Here is a 20301-nt window from a genome sequence, read left to right as displayed (position 1 = left end):
GATTTGTAGATCCTTCATCAGAATACGGTGGCAGCAATAAATTGGTGACAGTAGGAACACAAATTCCAACAAAATACACCATAAGTTTCAAACAGAGTGAATATCCAATCTGTTGTATTGGACAAATGTACGCTTTGATGTGAGAATTGGAGGCCAACGCTGAGGATTGATCAGATCATAGAATTTCACACCTTGCAGATAGAGTGCAATTTTGTTTCTTATATCCGTAGTTTGAATCTGTGACTGAGTTTTATTACTGAATTTCATGGCCTGTATTTGCAGTGGGATTTTGATGCTGGTGTTCACAGCTTGTATTTGCATTAAATCTTTGCTCTCAACTTTTACAGTACAGGCATAGATAGTAGATTTTATGTTGCTCAAGTAAAAAAAAGGTTTCTGTGCTGATGCTTCTGCTCCATCCTCAAGCATTATTGTTTTATTGAGGAATAAATTATTTCTGATTGACAATATTGAAATTATTCAGAATAATTTTATTTGTCCCATCATATATTGCAGTGCAGACACACAGGATAATTTGCAGCGAAGTGATGCCATCTCACTGATTTGCTCTTTGGAAATGCTGTCAAGTAATTGTTCAGAGATTCAAACATAATTTTAATAAGTGTTGTTTTTCTATTTCTCTACAGTGGATCTTCTCTCTCTGCCAAGTGCTTGTGAGGCTTTTGACCAGCACAACCTCAAGCAAAATGATCAACTAATGGATATTTTGGAGATAATTAACTGCCTGACTTCAATCTATGATCGACTGGAACAAGAACACAGTAACCTTGTCAATGTGCCTCTCTGCGTGGACATGTGTCTTAACTGGCTCCTCAATGTTTATGACACGTATGTTTCTTTGAACAATGTAATGAACTCAAACAGAACCAATACAGGAAGAAAGGGGTGTTGGAAGGAGGGTTATGGTTGGAGATAAGTAGGGTGACTACAAAACTGCTTGATTTATTTCTGGCAAACACCCCTGACAAAAGTTGCTATGTTGACTCCAAGGCATCTGTTGATGTGATGTACGTGGACTTCCAGAAGGCATCAAGTATATAGTAAAACGCAGTAGATCTGGAAGGAGGTAATAGCTCATAGAATAAAAGGGACAGTTGCAATGTGGATACAGAATTCGCTAAGGAATTGTCAAGATAGAGTCATAATTAAGGAATATTTTTCCAGCTGGAGAAAGGTTTGCAGTCATGGTCCCCAGGAATTAGGTAAAAACAATGACTGCAGATGCTGGAAACCAGATTCTGGATTAGTGGTGCTGGAAGAGCACAGCAGTTCAGGCAGCATCCGAGGAGCAGTAAAATCAACGTTTCAGGCAAAAGCCCTTCATCAGGAACGAGTATTGGGACCCTTGCCTTTCCTGATATGTTTTAATGATTTCGATCTTGGATTGCAGGGGACAATTTAAAAGCTTGCAGATCACGTGAAACTTTGTAAACTCAGAGAAGAGCAGAATAGAACTTTTAAAAGGGCATTGTCAGGGTATGAAATGGGCAGATAGATGACATAGGTCAATGCAAAGAAGTGTAACATAATATGTTATGGTGCAAAGAACATGAAGAGACCATGCAACATAAGGGGTACTATTAAGAGTCGGTAGGAGCAGAGAGAAGTGCTTTTATATGTGCAAAGATCATTAAAGGTGGCAGGACAGGTAGAGAATGGTATTAAAGTATTAAGTCTTCTAGGCTTCATCAGTCTTCTCAGTTTCATCAATTAGAGTATAAAAGCAGGGATATTATGCTGAACCTTGAATAAACTAGTTAGCCCACAGTTGGAGTATTGTGTACAGTTTTGGGTGTTATACTATAGTAAGGATGCAAAAGCATTCAAGAGTGTGCAGAAGAGATTTATGAGAATAACATCAGGGATGAGACATTTCAGTTAAGAAAATGTATTGAAAATGTTGGGACTGTTTTCCTTGGAGAGGCGATGGGTAAGAAGGAGATTTAATAGAAGTATTCAAAATCCTGAGGGATCTGGACAGAGTAAATAGAGACAATTTATTCTTGCTTATAAATGTATCAATAACTGGAGCACATAGTTTAAAGTGTTTTACAAAAGAAGCAAATGAGAGGTGAGTAAAAACTTTTCTCAAATGGCTCAATGTGGAATCCACTGGTTGGAATTATAATGGAGGCATGTTCTTTTGGAATACAGATGGAACGTAGAAGAATGGCCTTTTGGATTCAGAACTGGCTCAAAGGTAGAAGACAGAGGGTGGAGATGGAGGGTTACTTTTCAGACTGGAGGCCTGTAACCAGCGGTGTGTCACAAGGATCGATGCAGGGTCCAGTGGCTTTTTGTCATTTACATAAATTATTTGGATGTGAAATAGGAGGTATAGTTAGTAAGTTTGCAGATGATACCAAAATTGGAGGTGTGGTGTACAGTAAAGAAGGTTTTGTCAGTACAATCTGACCTTGATCAGATGGCCCAATGGGCTGAGGAGTGGTAGTTGGAGTTTAATTTCGGTAAATGTGAGGTGCTGCAATTTGGGAAGGCAAAACGGGGTGGACTTATACACTTCGTGGTAAGATCCTGGGGAATGTTGCTGAGCAAAGAGATCTTGGAGTGCAGGTTCATAGTTCCTTGCAAGTGGAGTCCCAGGCACATAGTATAGTGAAGAAAGCGTTTGGTATGCTTACCTTCATTGGTCAGTGCATTGAGCATGGGAGGTCATGTTGCAACTGTACAGGACATTGGTTAGGCCACTTCTGGAATACTGTGTGCAATTCTGGTCTCACTGCTATCAGAAGGATGTTGTGAAACTAGAAAGGGTTCAGAAAAGATTTACAAGGATGTTGCCAGAGTTGGAGGGTTTGAGCTATAGGCTAAATAGGCTGGGGCTATTTTCCTTGGAGCATTGGAGGCTGAGGGATGACCTTACAAAGGTTTACAAAATCATGAGGGGTGTGGATGAGATAAATAGACAAGGTCTTTTCCTTGGGGTGGGGAAGTCCAAAACTAGAGGGCATAGGTTTAAGGTGAGAAGATAAAGATTTCAAAGGGGCCTAAGGAGTAACTTTTTTTCACACAGAGTATGGTGTGTGTATGGAATGGGCTGCCAGAGGGTGGTGGAAGCTGGTACAGTTACAACATTTAAAAGGCATCTGGATGGGAATATGAATAGGATGGCTGTAGAGGGATATAGGCCAAATGCTGGCAAATGGGACTAGATTAATGTAGAAACAATGAACAGTGTGTTTTCACTGCGTGACAGATCATGGACACTGAGCATAAGTTAAGGAATCATTCATAATTTTGAGGTACATAATTAATACACAGTTATTGCTGAATGAAATAAGCTTATTTGTGGCCATTACTTAACCTGTGAATGTAATTCTATGCGACAGTATGAAAATACATCCTCACACTTCCTGTTTTTAAGAGCTGGGGAATACATGGAGAAAGAAATTTTTAGAACAGCAGTTTTACAGAGCAGAGTGTGGTTTATAATCTTTGGCACAAGCTATGCCTTCTACTGCTCATAGCTGAAAAGCACAGTGTTAAGTGTAACGGTTTGCAGCAGCCATGTTCCTTTAAATGAAAAGCAAAATAATCAGAGAAAGAACAGTGGGATGGTGGCTTTCAATCTCTGTGTAAATTCAGAATTTGTTGTGCGGTTGTATCCATTTCGCGAGTTGATTGCCTACCCAAAAGTCCTCATAATGGAGACACTGCATTCTGAGGGAGTGAGAAAACAGTAAATATTGACAGTACATTATATACTTGGCTGAGATACTGGCAATACCCACACAGTTATAAATTCAGATTTATCTCCAGTGTGCAGATGGTTTCATTGCACACTTCTTTGTTGCAAATTGTCATTGCAGGCCATAATAACCGTATTGAGATGGTTTGCCCAAAGCTGGGCTCTGAGAAAATAAGATAGCCTGGAGTTGAACATTTCCGGAATCCAGTCTGAATTAATCACTTGCAAACCTAAATTAAACTTAACTTAAAAACTTTGGAAACTATTTCACTTCTCTTCATTTTCAAATTTAGCATCCTAAATTATTTATTCCTCCTGTACTTTCCTCATGCAGGGCATACTCGAGATTGAACATTTTGCTTTCAAGGTCCATGGGGCTCACACCAGGCAATGGATGTAGTTAAGGGCTAAATATGTTGTCAGTCCATGTGCATTTTGTAACTTCTCAGATTTTGAATTCTGACTTGACCTGTAGAAAATCTAAAAACAGGATTGTAACTGTGGTTCTGTTCGCCGAGCTGGGAATTTGTGTTGCAGACGTTTCGTCCCCTGTCTAGGTGACATCCTCAGTGCTTGGGAGCCTCCTGTGAAGGGCTTCTGTGATCTTTCCTCTGGCATTTGAATCTGCTGCTTCCGGTTGTCAGTTCCAGCTGCCCGCTGCAGTGGTCGGTATATTGGGTCCAGGTCGATGTGCTGATTGATTGAATCTGTGGATGAGTGCCATGCCTCCAGGAATTCCCTGGCTGTTCTGGCCACGAAACACTAACTAGCCACGAAACGACACGACCAGCTATCCTTAGTAGCCACACACGCAGATGACAAGCAACATGAATTCAACTGGGACAACACTACTATTATAGGACAAGCCAAACAGAGAACAGCCAGGGAATTCCTAGAGGCATGATACTCATCCACAGATTCAATCAATAAGCACATCGACCTGGACCCAATATACCGACCACTGCAGTGGACAGCTGGAACTGACAACTGGAAGTGGCAGATTCAAACCACTACAAATGCTGGAGGAAAGATCACAGAAGCGTTCACAGGAGGCTCCAAAGCACTGAGGATGTCACCTAGATAGGGGACGAAACGTCTGCAACACAAATTCCCAGCTCGGCGAACAGAACCACAACAACGAGCACCCGAGCTACAAATCTTCTCACAAACTTTGAACAGGATTGTAAGGATGATTCAGTACTGCATTGAATATTTGTGGATATGGACACAGTTTTAACCTGATCGCTCCAGCCAAGATGTATGAAGTTATTGGGGTGAATATTGGCTAAGGTTAAAAAATGATACACTTAATCTGATGGCTTTCCTCTCCAAAGAATTAGGTTAAAATGATCTTGATTTTTTATTCCTTATCATTTGCACATTGAGAAAAAGAAAAAGGCATTATCTTTCATGAAAAAAGTTTGCAAAACTTAAGTGTCTTGTTTATACATATGACATTGCAACATTTATTGGTTCATGCTATCATTGTAATGAAGATTTGAAGCCCAATTATTCTGACTGTTCTCTTACATAAGCACTCTTTAGTGAAGATAATGGTCTTTTAAATCTTGCAAAGGTTGGAGTTTATAAAGCTGAATGGTTCAAACTCATCAATGGTGTTTGACTAATTTTCAGTACTTCAGTTAAATGCAAAGTGCAAAAATTAGTTGTCAGTCATTGGTGCTTGTAGATATGTACACATGGATATGTAATAGATATTTATGCAGACTATGAAGGTGCTGATACAAGCAAGCTTCAGTTGTGACATTGTTAGACATCTAAGTGTGGCTTGTGCATTGCACTGAGTTACATGTAATCCTGGGTTCCTCTAACATTTTCATAAAGAAATAAGTATGCTTACAAATCATTGTCTAGTAATGAGTGGTGTGGGGGTTAGCTCAGTTGGCTGGATGGCTGGTTTATGTTGCAGAGTGAATTCAACAGTATAGGTTCAGTTCCCATACCACCTCCTTCACCTCACCCCTTGCCTGAAGTGAGGTTAAACCACCATGCGCTGCCTATTGAGAGAAGAGCCCAGTGGTCTAGTCAGACTACATGGCACCTTTATCTTAACGAGTAATTGGATTTATGTGAAATACTGTTTTGTCATTCAGTCTGAAAAGGGTTTGTCAAATGTTATATCAGGGTGCTGTAATTTTCACCGTTTTGCCTGAGTCCTCACAGTTCTGAGATTTCAAGGGATTATGATTTGTTTTGTTTTCAGTTCCAAGGTTCTAGAATTTCAGCCTATCGTGTACAATTGCAAAAAAGCTTCTATACCATGCAAAACTTTCCTTTTCTCACAATTAAGTCCATTAGAAATGTATCACCGATAGTCTAATGTGATGTTCTTTTCTTTCTGTGTAGTGGTCGAACAGGGAAGATTCGTGTGTTGTCCTTTAAAAGTGGCATCATGTCACTGTGCAAAGCACACCTGGAGGACAAGTATCGCTGTAAGTTTGTATTGGAATATTTTACAAGACATCTCTGTTGTCATTTTTCTTTGTGCTAAACCCATTGAAGTAAAAATAGGCTTTGCTGAATCTGACACAACAAAATTAACTTCACAAAAAGAAAAACTAACTTGAAGGATTTTCTGTTCAGCAGATTTTAGACACTTTTCAGTCTCGGTCATGGTTTGTTTCATGGATTTTAGCTTTCTTAACAATGTGTGCATTTTCTGTGTTTGATAAACTCTCTTCCCTTAATGATTTTTCTGTATGCATAAACAAATAACATGCATCGGAAACAATGAAATGGTTAAACTTCAGGAACTCATTGAGAAATGCAGCAGTCAATACGGCTTTGAGATTGACATGCCTCATTAACCCACAAGGAGCGATTCTACACTATGCCCAAGCATTGGAAATAGCTCGGTTGGAAGATGCCTAGTTACATCCCCGAGAAGAATGTACAAATCCTATTTGTTCTGCCTCACACCCCATGTAATACCCTGGCATTACAATCTGCTAATGTACCTTAGCTGCACCAGAGCACGCTAGAATGTTGCAGGCATTTCTCTTGTGTCTACACTAAGATATTCTTGCACAGTACTTAAATTCTTGCAGATATAGGAACACTAGATGTGATGAAACCTTAAAAGTAATATTGTCATCAGGAAGCACATTTGACAAGCCTCTACTTGTTTGTGTTCAAACACAATACCAGTTAGCATATATATACCACGATGTCACTTATACATAATGGCCATGGAGCAAGTGCTTCTTTAGGCTTTGTTCCCTCCTCAGTTCAAAGACCATGTTTCTTTGAAGTTGAACTCCTTTAAAGGTTTAAAACTAAACAAAAATGGATTATTTTCCATATTAAAAAAGTGCTAAAGAAACTCCATGTGTGACCGCATGTGTGGAGAGGGCAACAGAGTTAATATTTCAAGACACATTGGACTCAAAATGTTAACTCTGATTCCCTCTCCACAGATGCTGCTGGGCTTGTTGAGTTTTGCCAAAAATTCCTGTGTTTGTTTCATATTTCTAGCCAGGTATTTACAGTTATAATAATGGATAGTAAATGTTACTGCTGCATTTTTTTCTCAATATTCAAAGATCTCCATGTAGTGGATGTTATTGATGCCATGAAGCCATTCAATGTGCTGCCCACTGACTTGTCCACTCCGTGCCTAATTGATGGATTAGCTGTTCAGTGCTCCCCACTGTCACCAGCTGCCTCTCTCTCCTCCTGCTCTAGATAACAATGCAAGTGACAGAAGCTAGTAGCCTGTAAGTGAGGACCTTGTGTGGTAAGAAAATAGTGTGACCCGTACAGAACCTACAGCCTATAAGTCAGTCCTGAAGTCATTATGTGCTGAGAAAACAATGGGAAGTGGACAGAGTCTGGCAGATTCCATGTAAACACTAAAGTGAGTGACTAATAAGAAAGGAATATAAGAGTCCCACAATGCATCCTGTACCAATTCATGAGATGGATTTATGTCCCTGTGTGCAAAGCAACCTGGTAGAAGCATGCAAGCTATAGGTGTCCATGAGCTCCCAAGTGAAATACTGAAGGGTTGACGTACTGAGAGAGTTGACCTGTGAACAGACATGGCAATGTAGGAGTGTGACTAAACACTCAGGTGGTGGCTGGGTCAATCATTCAGTGAGCTATGCCCACCAGGTACCCGCTTTGATTTGCATGTTGGCACTTTGTGCCATCTAATTTCCTGGAAGAGAATTGGGAGTGGTGAGGAAATGAGGCATGTTGGGTAATTAATGAGATGCAAATACATGAAAAGAGGCAGTCACCACTTGTGCAAGATTCAGATTCCCCTCAAGAGGATAATCAGGAAAATCTTTCTCAGCGTTGACAGTCTAACCTGTTCAGCTCACCCACTTTTTCCACTTTGTTCATCATTACTCACGCCACAATTGAGAGGAGAAAATTCCAACCTCGAATTCAGTGCTTAATAAGAGGGTCTTAACACTGACAATTGAGGTAATCTATCTAACTACATTGGAGGTGAGGTTTATTATTAGCTCCACCTACTGTTGTCAGTTTGATGGAATAATCTCTCAGCCAGATGTGACCATATTACTGTTGTGTCATTGGCTCATACTATTGAGAGATGTGACAACTTTCAAAACACACGGCTTTGAAGCAGATCTCTGCTGCTACCAAGTCTGCCTTCAGGAACATCAATTCCTGTTTTAAAATGAAGACTTTATTTTGTAAATAGAATCTCAGCAAGTTCCAAATATTTTTTATCATTAAGCAATATATTGAGCTTGAGACTGAAATGAAATGCCTGGTAGAATATTGCCAGGTTTTGTAACTGTTCATAACAGGATAAGAGGATAGGAAAGCTGGGAACAAAAATAAATTAATCGGGTTTTAAACATTGGACTTGACTTCAGTTGAGCTTCATGTATCTTTAGTTTGTTCACGTTAATTGTCCACTGTATTGTATGATGGTGGAGGAAATCTGAACCTAAATAAGCTTGTGTGTGTGTGGTGTCTAAATACGTAATGAACGTACTACAGATAGATGTGAAGTATAGCTTGATACCACTGGAAACAGTTGTGTGAAATTAGTGCACTCACTGTAAATATCTGTTGCATAAAGTGACACTCTGCAGCAGTATTTCAGGGAATTTCAGTGTTTGGTATTTAGGCAGCTGAAGACAATAACTACCAATAGTGGAGTGATTAAAATTGGAAGTGATCAAGATACCAGAACTGGAGCTGGCCAGACATCTCAAGCGTTGTCTGGCTGAAGGCGATTACAACAATAGATAGGTCAAGAGCATGGATGAATTTGAGAACAACAACAATGAGAATTTTATAATAGAAGTTTGGCTAACCAGAAGGAAACTGTGGCATTGTCATTGCAATTGAGAATTTAAATTCAAGTCATTAAAATTTGGATTGTGTTGGTGATGGTGACCAGATTGTCATTTTGAGAGGAAATTTGCTTTCGTTGAACCAGGACACTTAGGGCTATCAAGAGTCAAATATATTCCTATCAAATGGTCCAGCAAGCTACTCAGCTATATCAACACTATTTCAGGAAGGTCAAATCAGAATAAAAGCCAGGCAGATCATCTGGAGCTTGAAGCAACAAAGGAATACACAGTCCTGTTAACCATGAAAAGTGCTTCTCATTAACAGCTGGGAATTTTATTCAAAATTGGGCGAGCTGTCACACTGATTAGTCAAGCAATTGCTTGACATAGTCACATTCATTATATTATACCTTACAGCTAGTGTACCAGACTGTTCCTCCACCATCTTTTGGTATGTCATGCCTCATAAAGATCAGAAGTGGTGGGACAGTGGAATGAGGGAGGGGACTGAGTAATGCCATTACTGTTGTGCAGATGTAATAATAAAAAGGTGCATTGATGCAGAGTGTGTTTCCCAACAGGATGTCTGAAGTACTTTAAATACTTCTTCAAAGTGTCATCACTATTATAGGAAGGGAGACAGCAAACATGCTCACAGCAAGCTCCCACAACGAGCATCAAATAAGGATCAAGTAATCTGTTTTTTGAATTTTCTTTTGAGGGATAAAGATTTGACAGTGCATAAGGGAGAATTCCACTTTGAAGTTGTATCATACAATGAGTTGCTGTTACCTGAGAGAGTATATGTGAAAAATAGAGATTGTTGGAAAAGCTCAGCAGGTCTGACAGCATCTGTGGAGAGAAATCGGAGTTAACGTTTTGGATTGAGTGACCCTTCCTCAGACCTGATGTCCAGTTTATATGCCGAAGATGAAGTGGGTGGGGTGGGAGGGGTGGGTGTTAAGGAATGAATGAGAGGTGGAAATAGAGACCAAAGAGAGAAAAGAACAGGCAAAGGAGTGGATAACGATCTGACTAGCCGGGTGAATAGCTATCAATGGGGTCTGTTAGTGGCTAAAAATGGGTTGTCACAAAGTATGGTGCTGAAAAAACACACTTCCTCCCCCATTATCACTGGACAAAATCTGGAATTCCTGATTCTCCCAGCACAGAGTGTAACTATACCATACAGACTGCAGCAGCTCCACACAGTGATATTAGGGATGAGCAATAAATGCTGGCTTTGCTATCCTGTGTATGGTAATGGTTCTGAAGGAGTTACTGTTCATGTTGAGCTCCAGATGTCTTGGAGTTTTTGGGTGGAGACAGTTGAGTCTGCAGAGGTACTCTGTATAACTCCTGGGAGTCCTCCGTAATTATGCCTAGCAAGTTAATATAAATTGTATCTATTGCCTTCATCCAATAAACTACCTTGTTATGTGCAGAAAGTGCCTCAATTGTTTGCTTTCTGTCCTCTACCACCAATAATGAGGTAAACACTAGATACAATAAAGAAGAAAAAAAGAGGATTGGTGGCAGCAAACTGCCCAAATCTGAATTACCCATACAGACGGTATGGTACTGAAAATATGACAACACTCAAATCATAAAAATAAAGCATAGGGATAATGGAGTTATACGGATGAAACTATGATAGAAACAGATTTTTTTACATAATGAAGCTGCGTTAAAATGACTTGCAAAACAGATTCACTCTACACTGAAGCTGCATTAAAATGACTTGCAAAACATAGATTCACTGTACACTTGTGCTTAATGTCAGCATGCCGTGGAAACAATGCCACCTCTAATTTGCAATGTTCAAATTCAGTGCAGGTTCTCATCGATTGCTGCATTTTTTTTTTGGAAATGATAGTCTGGATGATACATTAAACCAAGGCCTGTCTGTCTGTTCACTTCAATAGGAAAGATATAGGTACTGAGATTGAAAAGTAGTGCAGGAGTTCTTCTGATGTCTGATTACTATTTATCCTTCTACTGACAATATTGAAGCAAGATAATTGGTTGTTTATCTGCTGGGGAAATAGGCTTCCAAGTTTGCCTCAGAAAGTGAATCATTAGCTTTCAATCACTTTGGGAAGGCCTAAGGTCATGAATGTAAGTTATTTCTTCATTTTCATTCTTTAAATTGTTGGTACTAAAGTATGAATGGTGGTGTTCCCGTAGCCACAATTGGCTGGAATTCATGAAGTTAGTTCACACCAAGAATCTATCATATGCTTTACATAAGGGAATTGCACGAGTGGATCTAGGGTTTAATCCAAGTTGTGCTGTGCTGCACAGTTTACATAGGGGTTGTTTCATTTGAATAAACAGTTCATTTCAATTTGATCTAAATTAATTTTGTCCATGTAGAAAGGGATTAATGGCATTTATTGTGTTGATGCTCTGTTCCTGTAATGTAGTGCCCGATAGCACATCTTTACGTTTTATCTTTACTTAATAGATGGTGGGTTTTTTTTGCAGATCTGTTCAAGCAAGTGGCGAGTCCCACTGGATTCTGTGATCAGCGCAGGCTAGGGCTTCTATTGCATGACGCAATTCAGATTCCACGCCAGCTGGGAGAGGTTGCATCATTTGGAGGCAGTAATATTGAACCCAGCGTTCGAAGCTGCTTCCAATTCGTAAGTATATATTGCTTTAGTCAAGAATATGTTTCCAGCAGTGAACTGAAAAGATTTAAATCTAATGCATAAGTTACACTGTGTAGTATTGGCTCAGTGTTTAGCACTGGCGCCTCACAGTGCCATGGGAACCTGGTTTCAATTCCAGCCTCAGGCGACCAACTGTGTGGAGTTTGTACATTCTCCTTGTGTCTGTGTGGGTTTCCTTCGGGTGCTCCAGTTCCCTCCCGCAGTCCCAAAGATGTAGAGGCTAGGTTAATCAGCCATGCTAAATTGTCCATAGTGTCCAGGGACCTGCAGGCTAGGTGAGTTAGCCAAAGGAAATGCAGGGTTACAGAGATAGGGTAAGTGGATTGGGTCTGGGTGTCGACCCGATGGGCTGAATGGCCAACTTCCACACTGTAGTGATTCTGTGAAGTCACTCAGCTCAACTGGTTCTATGATCCATGTGAAGTTCCCCTCACTCTACTTCATGTCAAAGTTACCAAAACATCTCATAGCTCAGTAAGCATGCAGAAAACAGCACAAAGGTATTATGGGGTTTGAGAAGTTGAAGGCAGATTTACCCTATTCAACTTCAAGGTAGCTCTGTCAGTCGGATAACTAGTCACAATAGCAAACCATCTGGCTGCTGCTTGTTTCATGAGTTCACCTCATCTGTCCAAAACCAAAGATGCTTTTAAAAGATATCTGCTGCCTGGCTTCTTAAAGTACTTAACAAACAGTTGCACAATGAATAAAAACACACAGTGCCAAGCGCACCCAGCAGGTCTATCAGCATCTGTACAGATAACAGACAGACAGGTGTTTTGAGTAAGGATCATTCTTCAAAGCAGAAATGTAAAGGGAACACATAAAAAGGAAGATGCTATTGAGTGCACATTTTTGAGGTCTCATAACATTCCTCAAAGTTTTCTTATCATTTGAATCTCTTGTAAAATACTTGATGTAAACCCCTAACTTCTGTCGAGGAACCAAGTTCTGAACTTGACATTGGAGATGAGATGTGGCAGATTTGTGATGAACCAACTTGTTTGAAGTCAAATAAAAGCCGTGACATGTTTATTTACTCTCGAATTGAATGTTTCTGTTGTGTAATGCCAAATTATGCTGCTGATTCTGATTTTACTAGTAACATTTTCAAAACAAGTATAAACTCTTGTCACATTTCTTTGTAAAAGAAGCAAAGGTCTGGGTTTTTAAATACATAAACAGAATCAGTGGCATTAATTTCCAATTTTACATGGCCCTGATTGTCTAGTTTCTGATATTGGTGGTGGTGTAAGGAAGGAAGTTATTTCACCAAATGCTGCAAAGCATGTTGTGATATCCAGTGATCATAAAAAGTGCAATATGAATTCAAGTCTTCCTTTAAAATTCAGTGTGAATCCAAATACTTTCACAAAATTATTGGAAGTGCTGCAGTGGGTAATTAAAAAAGTTGTATTAGTCCCTGCCATGCATTCTCACATAATGAAAATAATTTGATTCAAGTCTGCTTCCTAACTAACAACTGTTGCACCCAAACTATACAGAACCAGATTTAGATTAAGCAGAAGATCAGGGGGTTTGAGTTCAGGTGATGCTTTTTCCATTAGCCATTTGAGAAAAACTAGTACATGCATCAAATTTAAGTCCAGCAAGATCACCTTCAATGAACAGAATTCAGATGTTGCAGTGTACTTCAGTTTACTTTTCCCAGGTCTTAGTCTTCTTGAAGGACAACTTTTTCGTTCTCTCGCTGTCTCATTTATCTCTCGACTACGAAAGAGTAATAAAGACTAATGCTCATGTATTTGACTTTGAGTGTAAATGTTGACATCCAATCACTCTGTGTTCTTTAGTCAGCAATTTTGTAAACACTAGACCAGTTGGCGCTGTTCACGATCCATACGTACACATTGTCAAGTGGGACCCTTTAGGAGCAATAAATGACATTGGTGGCTATTGCCTGCCATAGTAACAGATGTTCGTTTATTTAGCAGTGAGACCTTCTCATGGTAGTGCAAATGTCTGCTGTCTGAAGAGTCCATTCTTAACAAAAGCACTCAGACTGCCATTTATCCTTGACACATTCTGTTCCAAATGACCCAACAATGCCTTCCACCATAAATGTCAGCAAAAGAATGATTAGCACTCTTAAAGGTCTTTTCTATGAGCCCAATATCCTTAAGGATTACAGCTTGCAACTTCCTTCACTCAACAAAGTGTATGACAAGAGTAGGGAGTGTTCCCAAAGTTGTAAAACTGTAGATCATTGCTCTTTTGAATATTACTTTGCCTCACAGCAAACTGAAGCAATTCCTCACTTAAATTGTTACTTTAAATGAAACAGTGATAATTTAAACAGATTTTCCTATTACATTCAATGTAAAAACTGGAAGTTAGGTTCTGCAGAACCTGTCCTGTCAGAAAAAGTATCAATATTGTACATTGCTAAATATCTTAAATTATCAAATAATTTAAGATAACTTTAAAAACCTAAAGTAAAAATATTAACTCTTTCAACTTAATAGGCGAAAGTGAGAACTGCAGCTGCTGGAGATCAGAGATAAAATTAGAGTGGTACTGGAAAAGCACAGCAGGTCAGGCAGCATCCGAAGAACAGGAAAATCGACGTTTCGGGCAGGAGCCCTTCATCAGAAAGGACTCCTGCCCGAAACGTTGATTTTCCTGCTCGTCGGATGCTGCCTCACCTGCTGTGCTTTTCCAGCACCACTCTAATCTTGTCTCTTTCAACTTAATCCCCACTCTCATTTCTCGCTCTTGCCACTCCTTCGATTCTTCGTCTCTCCCACGCATTGCTTCTCCCTTTCCCCTCTGATTCTCCATTGATCATGTTCCCCAATACTCCCAGTTGCTACGTCCCTCTCCTAAACCCTTCCTGTGAACAAGGACTTGGGAGATCAGTGGTGAGAAGCAGGATGTAGCCACGAGAATGAGATCAACTTTGAGTTGGAAAAATGATCTGAAAGTTGAGAGGTGACAAACAGGAGGGGTTGACCAGTAGGAGGGTTGACAGCCACTGGGAAGTTCAGAACGAGACCACTTCAAAGTAGCACCAATGAGGTCACGTGACCCTATATCATGCTCAATGCAAAAATGTGCTAAAATGAAGCTCCCAATCCTAAATGCAAATTCTTCATTAACTAACATATGCTCAGTAAAAATGATTTAAAATGATTTAAAACGGGATTCAAAAAGTGTGGATGTATTGTACTACGTACTACCATTGACAGCTTTGTGAGTAATAATAGACCATATGCACCTCAATTGAACTGCTAGTCTCGCAACAAAGGTTGAAGCAGAAAAATAACAGCTTCAAGAGCCCTGGTCTGTAATGGGGAAAAATTTCTGGAAGGTGTGCGTGTGCAGATAACAAATGAGACAGACTGGGACTCTTTTCCCTGGAGAATCGGAGGCTGAAGGGTGACCTTAGTGAGGGTTAAAAAAATCATGAAGGGCATATTTAGAGTGAACTGCCAAGGTCTTTTTCCAAGGGTGGAGAAGTCCAAAGGTAGAGGGCATGGCTTGAGGTGAGAGGGGGAAGATTTAAGAGAGACCTGAGGGGCAACTTTTTAATGCAGAGGGTAGTATGTGTACAGAACGAGCTGCCAGAGGAAGTGGTAGAGGCGAGTACAATTGCAACATTTGAAGTACATTCAGACAGGCACTTGAATAGAAAAAAGTTTTAGAGGAATATGGACCAAATGCTGGCAAATGTGACTGGTTCAGCTTGGAAACCTAGTCGGCAGGGACAAGTTGGACCAAAAGGTCTGCTTCTGTGCTGTATGATGCTATGACTTTGTATTTGAATGGCTTGCTGATACTTACCTTAAGGAGTCAGATGTAAAGAATAGTTATTTCGACAAAGAAACTGAGTGCATACATTATTTCATTAAAATATTAGATGTCTCTTCAAGTAATTTTAGTTTTTAATTATAGGAAATGAAAATAGTCTTATAATACTTTCACACTGTAAAACTATCCTGCTGCAGTATCTGAGCCCATGGTTTTGATAGACGAGGATTACACAGATTACAGCACTTACTCTGAGGTCCAAACTGTGCAGCAATATGTAAGCTTCTTACCAAATGCTTTAAGAAATGTAAAATAAAATTACACTGAAATCCTCTCAGATATAAAATGCATTTAGCATGAAATTGTGTTCACTGACCAAGTGCATTCATTAATTCCAAATCCCTGTGGCTGTAAATATGAAAAGCTGCAGGCACAAATGCATGCATGCAGTTTTTCTTTTAAAAAAGAACATTCAAGAGGCATTTCAAGTTGATTTGTTGTTTGGACAAAGAAACAAGCTATATCTTTGGACAGGTGTTGCATCCATAGTAACCCAATTAATATTATGTCAGCTGCCACAGTCAGTGTATTGGCAGATTTTTCCAACTTCTTCCATTCCACAAGGTAACAAAGGTTTTGATCTTCATGAACCATTTGGGATTGTAAGAGGATCAGAAGTAAGCCATTCAGTCTTTCGAACCTGTTCTATATGTGGAACTGCATCGTGAAGCCTCAGGATCATCTACAGAACTGAAATCAATACTTCCAATCCTCTTCCAATCTTAAAAGTCCACAAAATTCGAATAGGAAGAGATTAGTGAAAATATCACTCGAGCAACTGATTTGCTATTCACTTGTGACCTTATCTATGCTGTAGTATTACCACAGTGACTTGAAGTGTTCCAGGCACTGTTTGAAAGCTTCAAATTTTGAAAGTGTGCTTTCTCATTTATTTTCCAGTAACTTTGATAGCACTTATCCATCCCACACAGATACACAAATGATTAAAAATAATTAGTAAAGCCATTAAAAATCTGTTATCCTTTGATCGAACGTGTGTCATATTTTTCAAATATTTCTGTTCAGTTCACATTTCCAGCATATGTATTCTTTTCATCAAGGTTGGATCTCAACCTGATTTATTTTGTGCTAATTAACGTGTCTTGAAATCCAACCTTACTATAGTTAAAATTGGATAACTTAGCACAGACCAGCACCAAGTCACTGCTGCTCTCTGTAATTTACTGAAACAGCAGGAGTAATTTTGACTTTCATGTAGTTGTGTAAAACAACAAATCAGCAGCCTGTTTTAGAGATTTTCCCAATTTTTACTTCTTTACTCCAACTTTAATGAAAATAAAGGTCAGGGGAGATATAAAACGGGCAGTCGGGTCACTGTTGCTTATTTTACGCTGTTAAAGTCAAAATTGTCCATTTATGTAATTTGTTTATTAACCTGAATGTTTGCAATAAAACTTGGTGAGTAGAAATTTGTTATTGTGTAGGCATAAAACTGGTGGAATATGTCCAGTTGCCTGTTAGTCACAATGCATGATTTTCAGTTCCATTGCAATCCACCAGTACAACACAGTCCACTTCGCACCGTTTCCCAAATCAAGTCTGTAGCCCAAAGCATAGATTCAAATTTATACATTGCCATTTGAAAAGCTTTCTTTTAAGATCACAGTGCAGTCAGAAGTGTGTTTGTTTTTTTTTTCAGTGATTTCCAGTATACAACATGAGAGATCTAAAGATGTGAATGTTAGGTGAATTGTGCATACAAAATTGCCCATCGTGCTAAACTTCTTCAGCTAGAGAGTGGTGAATCTATGGAATTCCGTGCCACAGAAGGATGTGGAGGCCAGGTCATTGAGTATATTTAAGATAGAGATAGGTTCTTGAGTATCAAGGGTTATGGGGAGAAAGTGGGAGAATGGGGTTGAGAAACTTATGATTGAATGGTGGAGCAGACTCAATGGGCTGATTTCTGTTCCTATGTCATGTGGTCATCATGTCCACAAATCCATAAGTTAGGTAGATTAGCCATGGGAAATACAGGGATAGGATAGGGGCTGCGTCTGGGTGGGATGATCTGAGGAGGGATAGTGTGAACTTGATGGGCTGCATGGACTGCATTCATACTGTAGGGATTTGATTAAATCTCCAGTGAAGGGTGCATGATGATTCGTGGTGTTAATGCTTGAATTGGCGAGGCTTCAGAATATTGCATAAAAGTAAGGTTAGTTTTTTTATGGCGCGAAAATACAACAGGTATGACCACCTTCAGGTCCTCTAATCTCCATTAGTAAGCAATGTGTTCGCGATACATGGTTTTGCTTTGCTGTTTAACAGGTATAGCTGGACACTTGGGATTGGTGCAAGTATTTTTAACTTTCTTTCAGAAGGAAGTTGGTGCTAAGTTCTGCTAAGAAAAATCAATAGAACCTGTCCATTTGGTCCATATTCTCAGCAGCCATGAAGATCACATTCATGCTCTGAATAACTGCCTTTGGTATCGACTACAGAGTTACCTTCAACTTTACTCTATTTCCAGTGTAATTTATAAAGAAAGACAAACAAGCTGTTAACTGTTTGTTTTGATATAGAAACCACTTAGTTGTTCCTAAGCTTTATCTTTTTATGACTCAAGAATATACGATTGGCCGTTAACCAGAAGGCTGCTGGTTCAAGATCACCCGGGAATGAATTTCTCATCGTTTAAGGGCAGCACAGTGGTTGGCTAGTTTCCCAGGTTTGATTCTAACCTCGGGCAACTGTCTGTGTGGAGTTTTCATATTCTCCCCATGTCTATGTGGGTTTCTGTGGGGTGCTCTGGTTTCCTCCCACAGTCCAAAGATGTGCAGGTAAGGTGAATTTAGCCATTGTTAAAGCAGGGTTTTGGGGAGAGGCAGTCAGTCGGTCTGGGGTTGGAAGCTGTTTGGAGGGTCAGTGCAAACTTGATGGGCCAAACAGCCTCTACCTGTAGAGATTCTGTAACAATATACAAAGCTTTGAGCCAACACTGGCTTAAATTCCCAAACCAAATACACAGCGCTCACTGTTCGAATTTCTCCTCCTTTCCACACTTAAGGCCAACAACAAGCCAGAGATTGAGGCAGCTTTGTTCTTAGATTGGATGAGGTTGGAGCCGCAGTCCATGGTATGGATGCCAGTACTTCACCGAGTAGCAGCAGCAGAGACTGCTAAACACCAAGCCAAGTGCAATATCTGCAAGGAATGTCCTATCATTGGATTCAGGTACACACATGTAGTCTAATATTACAGCCTAACTGAAATCGTATGAAAGTTGATCTTTCGAGCATTACTGCCCAATAATGTTTTGTTCATTTTTTTTGGTTCGATTCTAAAAAATTCATATCTTTTAATTTGCAGGTGGGAAGGACATTATTTTATCCATGTAAAATTAGGGGGATTTTTATTTCTTCATTTCAACACTATTGTAGAAATAATAACAAAATAGTCTGAGATATCCTGCCTATTTATGTGGTTTGAAGAACTTGGACAGTGGAGGTTCTAATGCTATGCTGCAGTCCCAGCACCCACCACCAGAAGTGCCATTGGAAATATATATACCAAAATACAGATTAATTTGAAATAATGAGAGGAAAATGACAATAGAAATGTGGCTGCTTGATATGCATTTTTGTTGTACATTAAGGACACTGTAATTCTGTATTTGAAAATGAGCCTAGGAAACGAACTGGTGTTGTTGCGCACAAAACAATGGTTTTGTGGAAGTTGCAGAAATTTTGGGACTTCTTTGTCGCAACCTCTTTGCAATCACTCTAACCCTTATTCACAGTTCCAGTAGCTGAAATTTTACTTTACAAACAAACTTGTGCTGTCATTTTTAAACTGCTATGTGTCTTCAATGAACATCTTAATTGTGTGGAGCAACCTAAGGTTATATCTCTGGTTCTTGAACTTTGGGGGAACCAGACTTTGTGATCAGACAAATGTCCATTCAGTCTCCCAGCGAGGATATAATCACAGAAAAACATTTTTCAGAAAGTGCAAGAGGTCTTGCAAGCCATGAATTGAAAAACATTGTTTACAATAGCCAAATTCTGACTTGGACTTTCACTTTGATACTTCAGTGTTGAAGCACCCAGATACCCTCTTAGGACAATATCAAACAACTTGCCTTCAAGTGCCTATAACAAAATTGCACCAGAGGGATTCCTATGCACTAATATGGAAGTCAATTTATCAGTCACTGAAAATGCAGACATTATTGATCATTGATATTTTCATGCTGTTCAATTTTTGACGTGTTAAAAGGAAGTCAATGGATTGTAATAGATGACTCAACAAAGTAATGACTCACTCCAGGTTGAGGTCATTAAACATTGCAGTCTTTCTCGCTCACTCGCTCTCTCTCCATCTCTCTCTCTCTCTCTTCCTCTCTCTTTCTTTCTCTCGCTCTGTCTCTCTCTTCCTCTCTCTCTTCCTCTCTCTCTTCCTCTCTCTCTTCCTCTCTCTCTTCCTCTCTCTCTTCCTCTCTCTCTTCCTCTCTCTCTTCCTCTCTCTCTTCCTCTCTCTCTTCCTCTCTCTCTTCCTCTCTCTCTTCCTCTCTCTCTTCCTCTCTCTCTTCCTCTCTCTCTTCCTCTCTCTCTTCCTCTCTCTCTTCCTCTCTCTCTTCCTCTCTCTCTTCCTCTCTCTCTTCCTCTCTCTCTTCCTCTCTCTCTTCCTCTCTCTCTTCCTCTCTCTCTTCCTCTCTCTCTTCCTCTCTCTCTTCCTCTCTCTCTTCCTCTCTCTCTTCCTCTCTCTCTTCCTCTCTCTCTTCCTCTCTCTCTTCCTCTCT

The 20301-nt window shown here is 39.7% G+C and overlaps 1 protein-coding gene across 12 annotated transcripts in view; it reads left to right on the top strand.

Moving 5' to 3' along the window:
- The window catches only part of dmd (dystrophin), a 2003576-nt gene that overhangs the window by 1898652 nt on the left and 84623 nt on the right, over window positions 1-20301 (top strand). For all 12 annotated transcript variants that reach the window (XM_087992890.1, XM_087992895.1, XM_087992900.1 and 9 more), the window contains 4 exons: window positions 648-849; window positions 6098-6183; window positions 11518-11675; window positions 18568-18734. In XM_087992890.1, the coding sequence (XP_087849016.1) occupies window positions 648-849; window positions 6098-6183; window positions 11518-11675; window positions 18568-18734 (613 nt within the window). The remainder of the gene's footprint in view (window positions 1-647; window positions 850-6097; window positions 6184-11517; window positions 11676-18567; window positions 18735-20301) is intronic.

Source organism: Chiloscyllium plagiosum, unplaced genomic scaffold (genome assembly GCF_037043375.1).
Source record: "Chiloscyllium plagiosum isolate Xiang-an unplaced genomic scaffold, Cpla_swu_hap1 HiC_scaffold_12, whole genome shotgun sequence".
NCBI lineage: Eukaryota > Metazoa > Chordata > Chondrichthyes > Orectolobiformes > Hemiscylliidae > Chiloscyllium > Chiloscyllium plagiosum.
The sequence above is the reverse complement of the archived record's forward strand: the minus strand, read 5'-3'. Positions and strand labels throughout refer to the sequence as shown.